This window comes from Suricata suricatta, chromosome 17, assembly GCF_006229205.1.
Source record: "Suricata suricatta isolate VVHF042 chromosome 17, meerkat_22Aug2017_6uvM2_HiC, whole genome shotgun sequence".
In the NCBI taxonomy this organism is placed as follows: domain Eukaryota; kingdom Metazoa; phylum Chordata; class Mammalia; order Carnivora; family Herpestidae; genus Suricata; species Suricata suricatta.
In genome coordinates, this window is record NC_043716.1 from 35,996,375 (window position 1) to 36,006,108 (window position 9,734).

Below are 9,734 nucleotides of genomic sequence, written 5' to 3' on the forward strand. Positions count from 1 at the left end.
TACTTGGTTTGGGGGGAATAGCACTGGGGTTGGGGTCAGGCAGAACCGGATTCAAATTCTGATTCTGCATTTTATTAGTGATACGACTCTGGGCAAGAAGCCTCCCATCTCTAGCTTTGTCATTTCAGGTGTAAGGAATGTCCAGAGCTACCTCACTGAGGGTGGTGACAAGAGTCAGTGGTGTTCCTCTCCAGTGTCCTGAATGATGTGGGTTCTCAGGGGCCCCTAGGACAGCGACAGCCCAGGGGCCCCAGTTCCTGCCCCTCCTCTTTCAATGCCTGGCCCGCTGAGCCGTGGGGCAGTTATCTGTCAGATTCCCCATCTCCGCCCAGTCCATCCCGACACCTGCCTGGGTGAAGGGGAGAAATAATGAGACAGCAGCCTACAGAAAGGAGATCCAGGAGAGGAAAAAGAAACAAGTTTTATTTAAGCCCCAAACACTCGGCTAGAAAAACCGGAAAGGAAAGAGAGCAGGGAAGTGAGGAGAAGAAAAAGGACATTAAAAAAGAGACAGAAAACACAGCAACCCTTTTCCATTTAGAAATTGTCAAGTTACACTGACAGAGGTCACAGAATATCCACAGAAGCCATCACTGCTACACCAACACGGGCCCTACGGGGTGGGTGGGGCGGGGTGCGGAGCCAGGGCTCAGCCCGGAGCGGGTGGGGGGGGGCCCATTGGACCCCCTCTCAGAGCCTCGGGCCGGAGGCTCCTCGGGAAACAGCATATTGTGGAAGGGGCAGGAGAGGAACCCCCCATGCGAATAACACAGCACAGCGGGCGGGGGCGGGGGAACCAGGTACAGGGCTCCCCCCGGACGTCTTAATTTTCTCTTGGTCAAGCACACACTGATGGACAGAGCAGCAAGGCGCATGCAGCTGGGGGGGCATCGACGTGCTGCGGGCTTGGAGAGGGCCAGAGGCTGGGGGCTTGGGAGGGGAGCCAAAGCGAGCGGTGCAGGGATGATGGAACACACACGCAGGCAGTCCCACACGCCTGGGTCTCCACGCCTGTGCACACGCACACGCCCGCACACAGTCACATGCACCCCCACGGACACCCCTATGTCCACGCGTATGTGGCCCGCACACATACAAGTCTCTCGCAGCCACACATGTCTGCACACATGCACACACTACACGCCTTCTCATGCGCGAAGCTCCTCTGGACTGACATGCAGGGGGGTGCGTGCCGATGCCCCAGCAGGGCGAATGCGCCTAGCGCGCATGCCTCCCTGCACTCCCGCGTGGAAGGTCACGGCTGTGCACATACATGCTTCCCTCCACACACGGGTAAGTGGACCTGTACACACACACACACACACACACACACGCACACAGGCTGCGCACAACTCCACGCAAACGCCTCTCAGCCCGGAAATGTGCAGGAACCAAAGGGAAAGAGAGATGCAAATCCCACTGGGCTCTCGGTGAGCGGGTGGGGTGGGGCCCACGGCTCCCTGCATCTGCCCCTCGCGGATGGACACCTCCTCCTCCCCCTACAAAGGGACGTTCAACTCAGGACAAAGACGGTGGGGCACACATTCAGATCACTGGGCTGAGGGTGGGAGGTGGGGGCAAGCGAAAAGTAGCAAAAGCAAAGAGTAATGGAGTGGAGGGAGGAGGGGGTGCCACTCCCCCCTCCCTTCCCAGTCAGGGGGTCTCTGTACAGCCAAATCAAACCAAACCATTTCACTGGACCACAGGCCTATGTGCCCATCCTCCAGCCCCCCTCCCCCGCCAAAACAGTGGCCAGGGAGAGAGTGCCGTGGTTTTCTTTTTTTTTCTTTTTTTAAATATTTATATATATTTATATTACGTATATTATATATATATAATATGTAAATATATTTTTAAAACAATATAAAATGTTAAGACACTTCACTTAAATGTAAAGAGTTGCCTGCAATTAAAAGTAATTGCATCCTTTATGAGGTCCTTTTTTTTTTCTATTTTCCAAGGGTTTTTTTTTTTTCCAGGAGGGATTTTTTTTTCCTCTTCTTTTGTTATTTTTCAAAAAGGCTTGCTTGCCTTTGTACAAAAATGATCCGAAGCTAGAAAACAAGAATGAACCAACAACAAAAAAAAACCAAAACCAAACAAGAAGAAAGAAATGAAGCAACACGACCCTGGTTCCCCCCTCCCCAGCCCTCGGCAGCTCCCCGCGGCTCTCCCTACGCACTGACCTTCCAGCCAGGCCCCAGCCACTAGAAAAGGTTCTGCCCCTTCAATGGCTCCTTCCTTCTGTGCTTCCTCAGGGAGACTAATTCCAAAGCCCCCCCTGTGCTTACCCCACTTTGTGCTCCAAATAGGAGTCCTACTCCCTGGGGACCCTCCTCCCACCTCCCCTCCCCACCCAAATAACCCCCTTGCTGGCCCCTCACTGTGCCTTCTGGGTGGCCCAGGGCTGAGAACCAAAACTGGTCTTTCCCTCCTCCTCTCAGGACCTGGCCAAAAGCTGGAGCGCCCACAGGGCAGGCATCTGCAGGTCGGGTCTAGGGGCGCGGGCTGGCTGGTCAGGCCTCAGGGATCCTCAAGGGTCTCACCAGGGGTCACCAGCTCCCCACTGAAAAATCGCATCTCATCCCTTCCCTGAAAACCCTCAAATCACAAAGAAGATGGTTAAAGGTCATGCCACTTGACCTTTGGGTCAGAGCTGTCCTCACCGCCCCCCCATCAGACCCTCTCTATTCCCCCCACTTCCCTTACAACCAGCCCCTTCCCACCCTCCAGGTCCCCAAATCTAGTTTTCTAGGCCCTTCATTCTTGCCCACCCTACCCCCATTAAATAAGTTAATGTCATTTAAAGTGCTAAATTAGGAAACTGAAAGTACCAAATACCCCTCTTCGGGGCCTGCCATCTTCCAAGGCAGTGACCCCAGGGTCAGGCTGTCTGCTCAACCAGCCACCCACAACCAGCCATCCAGCAGGGCCCCCTCTCGCTCAGCACGGGCCAGGCAGCTCCTCACCACGAGAAGGGAGACCCAGGAAGCCAACTCCTCTCCACGGACACACAGATTCAAAGGTCCCCCCAGCCTCGGCCTCCCTCCCCAGCCCACCCGTCGGGACTCCAGGCCCACAGGGCATGAGCAGAAAGAAGGGAGCGGACAGCAGAGTTCAGTCCTGTTGAGCCTGGGCAGGTGGGGCGCCTCCGGGACCAGGGTCTCCCTGTGTCCTGGCTGCCGGCCTGACAGTGGGCTCGGTCCAACGTCCAGGTTTTCCTCCAGGAAAGTTTCCGAGGAAGGGAGAGGGGTGTCCTGCCGCTCCAAGTCTCCGTGGCTCAGAGTTTGGTTGGAGTGCTCTCAGGAAGGGAGTGTAGGGCGGAACGTGGGGATGGACTTGGGAGGAAGCGTGGGTAAAGAGGAAAGGGAGCCAGGATGACGGGAGGCGGGCCATTTTGGAAAAGGAAATCAAGGGAAGGTGGTGTGTTTTGGTTTTTAGTTTTACTGTTTTACTTAAAAAAAAAAAAAAAGATAATTAAAAGTGAGTCGTTTAAAAAACCAAAAACACCAACAGGGGATGGGTGCAGAGAGCTGAGGAGGGCCGCACCCATGGCAAACCCTTCAGGAGGTCCAGAGAATGGGGTTGGGTAGGGTGGAGATGAAAGGAAGAAGAGCAAGGAGAGAAGTGGCAGGGGCAAGGCGAGGTGGGGGGGGGGAGGGCAGGCTGAGGTGGAAGGGGGAGGGGGCTTCTAGAAGGAGATGGAAGAATTCCTAGCCCCAAAGGAAGTCAATACAGGAATAGAGGTTCTGGAAGCCGCGGGCTTTTCTGAGACTGGGCTTGAGGTCTCATTCGACCCGCTCATCTCTTTAGCCGGTTTAGTGGCCTGGAACAAAAACAGGAGTCAGGGTGTCAGAAGGAGGAACGGAGAGCCTTCCTGCTGGTCCCCAGCTGAAGTTTTTAAAAATGAAAAACCTCCACAAACCCAAGAGAAAACTAACTGCAAAAGGAAGACGCCAGAGGGGCATCTGGAGAGAGTGATCCCCTGAGATGGGGAGGAAGGGGCCTCAGTGGGGGACAGAACAGGAGGATGGGTACAGAGCTGGACCCAAAAGCCTAGGGACCGGGGTTATTGAACGGGGAAGAGAGAAGACGGAGGAGACAGACCAGAGCAGCACAGGGGAGACCACACGAAGGACAGGTGGATGGAGGTGGGAGTGGGGAGGACAGGAGAGGGAGGGAGAAGATGTGAGAGGTTGGCTACCACAGGGGTGCGGGGCGGAGAGGCTAGAGGCCCAGGCTGGCCCCTTCTGGCCTCTGCAGGAGGCTGATACTAAGCTGAAGGTCTTATGGGGACAACGGGGCGGGGGGGGGGGCAAGCTTGTCCTCCCCGGGGGAGCACTTCTCTAAAGAACCCCTCCCCAGCCCCACCCCACCGCAAGCTGATGGAAAGGCACTCGCTGCATGCAGCTTCTGGCCTCTGAGCATCCCCTACAAGTGTCCTTCAGCTCCCAGCCTCGTGGGTGGTGGGTAATGGGAGGTTCCTCCCTCCTGAAGTGTCCGCACTCACTGGTCAGCTCTGAGCATTAGCAACAGCTGCGCCTCCTCCCACCTCGAGCGGACTCCCGGTGCCCCTACTGGGTCTGGCTGTTTGTGGCTCCAGAGCCAGGTGCATCACCTCGAGGATGATGGGTCACAGATGCAGATCCTGGGGCCCCCGCTCCAGAACGTACCTCTGGCTCAGGCATCTGCATTTTAGGCAGGCACCCTAGGTAACCCTGCTGCACACAACCTTGTGAGCCCCTGGGCCGGGGCTACACAAACTGGGTTTCTCTCTGGTTGTATTCATTCGTTGTCCACCCCTACCCTCCACCACCCCCACCTCGTCCCACAGAGCCACTAGTATGATGAACAAACGACCTTGATTTTTTTAGAAAAAAGGAAGGAAGCAGACCAGAAACAGTGCTGTGGCACATCGCTAGAGACCTCCTGCAGCTTCGGTCTGGGCAAGGTCACCCCATTTCCCACCCACCTATGCTATCTGCACAGCTGGGTGGGCTCTATCAGATGCCTCACAGTGGGGAAGGCGGAGAGCGCCTCCAGCAGCCAGCAAGGGCACCAAGATCTCAGGCAGCCTGACTGGCTGACCGTGAACTCGCCCTTGCAGTTGATGATCACCGTGTCTTCTTCCACACGTGCAGTGACTCAGCTGGGGTTTGCTCATCACATAAGTCATCCGCAGTCTGCAGCTTCCCTTTATGAAAATCAAGGCAAGGGTCTCCCGTCTGGGCCTCCTAGCCCCTCCCCCTTTACTGTAGCTCTTCATTGGACTCAGTGAGGCTCCACAAGGGGCACCTGGGTGGCTCAGTCAGTTAAGTGTCCGACTTTAGCTCGGGTCATGATCTCACGGTTTGTGGGTTTGAGCCCCACATCGGGCTCTGTGCTGACAGCTCGGAGCCTGGTTTAGATTCTGTCTCCCTCTGTCTCCTCCCGCTTCCCACTCACACTCTCTCTCTCTCTCTCTCTCTCTCTCTCTCTCTCTGTCTCAAAAATAAATACTAAAAAAATTCTTTTAAAGAGGTTCCACAAGATCACAGCCTTGTGCAGCCACAAGATCTTTTGATTCACTCAGTCTTTTGCCGAGTGCCATGTGCCAGGCATGGCCCCGGCTCACAGGGTCCCAGTACCTGGGCCCAGAGACAGACTCAGTCCAAGCAACCTAGAGCTCTCTCACTCCCTATCGCTAGCCTTGGGCTCCAGTCCTGCCCCACCCCTCCCACCCCTTCCCATGTGGGAGGGGAGCCCCCTGCTTGTCTCCTCACATCTCACCGCCTCCCCAAGCCCTCCTGGCCATCCTCTCTTCTTTGTTCTCAGCCCATCTCTCGAGTTAAAAGCTTTTTCTCTTCCTTCCCTTTAGCGGCTGTCAAAAGCCCTGGTCCATTCTGAGCTTCGGTCTCTGGAATATCTGCCTTCCAGCTTGTGCCGCCTCCTCTATTCACTCAGGTGGCATGTCCTCACCCAGGCGGGGGCCTCTTTCTCCCACAGCCAGTCGAAGGCCTATAAATGGCCATGTGGACACCCCGCTCCTTCTTCATCGAAACCAAGACCACTTGTAGCTGCTGTTGGAGCACGGGTTTGTAAAGCCCTGTCAGCCATCTTTCCCTTGCAGGAGACCGGCTGCGGTGACATCTAAAGTCCCTGCTCCCTCTGCTTCAGGAGCATGCCCACTGCACCCAGTGCTCCTGTCCCCGTGCAGCTCACTTCTCAGGTAACACAGCTGCTGTCTCTCAAGTTTTCTGTCACTTTGTCTCACCAACCAGTCCTCCCCTGTCACTTCCAGAGCTCTGTCCCCTTTGTGGCAAGGCAGAAACCTTCAGCTTTCATGGGAGGCGGGGGGGAGAGACTCCTCCTCCTGCTGCGGGTCAGGGTCTAGCACCCACTCCACGCCCTGAGCATGCTGACCTGTCCCTCCACGCTGTCACAGGCACAGACCATCTTGCGTGGCAGCGCCTGCTGGCTGGCGCCTCTCCCAGGGCCATTTCCAGCGCCACTTCCTCAGCGGCCCACACGCCCTCCTTCCTGACTGACCAAATCCCGCCTGGATCAGGCCCTGGTCTGTCAGGAGACCTGGGCCTTTCCCGCAGTCCAGGTGGGGTGCATCCTGAGAAAGCTATGCGTTCGGAGCAATCCTGTTGTCCTCACCAGTGACTGATTCAGAAACGGGCAATGAGAAGAGAGAGGAGGTCAGCTGGGGACTCCTGGGGAAGGTTCTCCTGCTCCTAAACAGATCTGTGTGCCTAGAACCCCCGGGAGTGAAGGCAGCCAAGGCAGGTGACAAGGAGGGAGGACCATCTGGAGCGGGGGTATACTAAGTGTTCAACAGATTTCTCAGGCCCTAGCAGAAGAAGGGGGAGTCCATGGTTTCCCATCTGCACCAGGCCTTGGGTCCTCACACCCCTGGAAATCTGGTCCACCCTAGGTTTGGTGTCTCTAGTCCTGGCACTTTTATTCTCCTTCCCCTTGTCATTGTCAAAGGCAGCTTCGAGCCCCAAGTGTTAGAACCACGTGATGGGAGAAAGGCCATGACCCTGCCCTTGGTGATGACAAACATCCAGTGCAACTGAGGACGATGGGGATCCTCCTATGCCGAGTGCTGTGGAGCTCACAGTTCTTTCCCACACCAGGTATCATGTAACCTCAGAACCCTGCGGCTGGGTTTTTGTCCCCATTGTACAGATGAGGGAAGAGGCTGCAGAAAGCAGAGGACTTTGACCAAGTTCACAGCCTGAGCCGATACCGAGTGCTGTCTGGGCCCAGAGGACAGTGACACAGTGTGGCTGGAGCAAATCGAGGGTGTGGGGTGGAGGGCATCAGGAGAACTGGGGGGAAGGAGCCCAAGCTGATCACAATGCACCCTGGGAAGCATGTGAGGGGCTTTTCATGTTCTCACCCAGCAGAGAGCAGTGAGCATGGCCTTGGAGCTGGGGGAATGACATAATCAATAATTTGCATTTTACAAACAGCCTCCCAAGCCCGCAGGTCTGGGAAAACAGGTTAGAGGTGACAGAAGTCACAGGGAGACCTTAGAAGGGTATGCCTTTACGTAATGAGGCAGAGGAGGATTTTTTTCCCCTGCTTCTTTAAGAAATTTCCACAAGGAACATACATCGCTTTATTAGGGAGAAGGTGCTTTTTCAAAGAAAGGCTCCTAGAAAGTGAACGTGGCCAGGCCTGTGGCCCTGGTGGGGAGAGAACCGTGGACAGTAGGTGGTGAAGGAGGAAGGAGGAAGGAGGAGACTCCCCGGGTGGGTGGATGTCCTGGGGGGTGGGTGACATTTTCTGAGGGGCAGGCTTGGGCTCATAACAGAGACTCTGGGAAGGGACAGAGGGTGCCTGGAGCTGCAGGAGAGGTGCATGTGGTATGAAGAGCTAAGAGGCCCAGGAGGAAGTGTGTGTGGCCCAGCGAAGTAAAGAAGCAGAGGGGACACACCCAGAAAGGAGTCAGGAGGGTCAGGGTGAAGGCTGACAAGGGAGGAGAGGATAGGAAGGCATGGAGGCCTATGCACACCTCCCCAGTGTGTGTGTGTGTGTGTGTGTGTGTGTGTGTGTGTGTGTGTGTGTGCGCGTGTGCACGTGTGTTGGGGGGCAGGGTCTATACCACACATGCTGCAGAGAGGGGCACCGGGCGCGGTGGGAAGAGTGAGTCTGGAGGCCACTGGAGACCCAGCCCTGGGATGAGGCTGGAGGGAAGGTATGGTGGGCTGGGGACTGAATGGAGGAGAGGGTGCAGAGGCCACAGAGGTGACAAGGGGGCGGAAGAAAGGAGATGGGTGCCCTGGGGTGGGGGTCAGGGAGAGAGACGGCAGAGCATAGTTGTAGCCCAGAAAGGAGCCTGCTGAAGAGGCCAAAGGCCATGTGCGTGTGTGTGTGGGGGGGGGTTATCACACAGCCTGGAGGCCAATCCTGCTCTTTTTGCCACCAGCATGACCTTGGGTAAAGCCTCAGTTTTCCCCATCTATCAAATGGGCATCAGAAGGACGCTCATCAGAGCGGTGTGGTGAATGTGAAACGATTTAATGTCCGAGCCTGGCACAGTGAGGACCCTGCCAATGTCAGCTGCTGCTGTGGACCCGAAGGAGGGACGGGGGAGCCTCGTGAACTGAGGTGGCAGGACAACGAGCTGGGGGTGGGATTTGCAGGGTGTGTCTGGGGACCCATGAGGAAGATAGCAGGCCAGTGGGGAGCTAGTGAGGAGAGCTGGTTGGGGGCGGGTGGCGCCTGGGTGGCCCGTCTCCAGGGGTCTCTCCAGGAAACCAGCAGACGGGCAGGCAGGGCCTTGGGTACCCAGGGCTGTCACAGGGCCACGTGGTGGGAAGGGCTTTGCGATTCCTGGGTCCCATCGTGGCTCTGATACCACCTTGCTGTGGGCCCTTGGGAAGCCCCGTTCCTTCTCTGAGCTGTCCCCTCATCTGTAAAGAAGGTAGCTGCACTTGCCATCTCTAACCTCCTGCCTCTGAGCCTAGAACCTGTCACAGCACCCACTCCCACCCCAGCATCCAGAATGAGCCTGGCCCAAGGGAGCTGCTCAGAAATAAAATGAGTCACTAAAGGTCTCTCTCAAGATCCAGGCCCAGGGCCCACCTTGCACCTTCTGACCAGGCCACACGGTGGGCCACGGGACAGCAACATGTATGGGCAAGGCTGTCAATTTTATACACCTTCCCCCAAGGTCGCTGACTAAATGTGAAAAAGGTTACAGCACCCCTGTCGTCCCCCCCCCACCTGGGGGCCCCCTCTCCCCCTCCCCAATGACATTGGCGGCAGAACCCAACCAAAGCCCAAATGCAAGACTGAAAAGCGGATGCGAAACTGATTTCTCCCGCAGCTGGGAGCCGGCCTGAGATCCAAGCGGGAGGCTAAGAAGAGAGTGGGGAGGATCCGCCGAGAGCAAGGGGCTGAGAGCAGGGAGGAAAAGCAGAGCTGAACAGAGGCAGGAAGACAAAGGGACAAAGGGACAAGGAAGCCTGCTCCCACACCCCCAGGCAGGCCGGGCCTTGGGAGCGACCCAGGCATTGGGCCAGTGGGGACATGAGTCCCCTGGCTCCCCCTCCTCCAGGAGCAGCTGGGGAGAGACCTTCTCCAGTCCCAGTGACGGTCTCCTAAAAGGGGAGTGGCCTGGCTGAAAATGTATGTTCTGAAGCAGCTCCGGAGTGCTAGGGTTGACAGGAGGAGGGAAAAGATGGCTCGAAAGACTGGTGGGGCCGTGCTGGCGGGGGGGGGGGGGGGGGGGGGGG

At 56.7% G+C, this 9,734-nt stretch overlaps 1 protein-coding gene across 1 annotated transcript in view; it reads right to left on the minus strand.

Moving 5' to 3' along the window:
• Nucleotides 1-396: 396 nt before the first annotated feature.
• SRCIN1 (SRC kinase signaling inhibitor 1) overlaps nt 397-9,734 on the minus strand; it is a 68,680-nt gene continuing 59,342 nt past the window's right edge. The window contains exon 21 of the mRNA XM_029927023.1: nt 397-3,842. Within this exon, the coding sequence (XP_029782883.1) occupies nt 3,692-3,842 (151 nt within the window). The 3' untranslated portion in view covers nt 397-3,691. The remainder of the gene's footprint in view (nt 3,843-9,734) is intronic.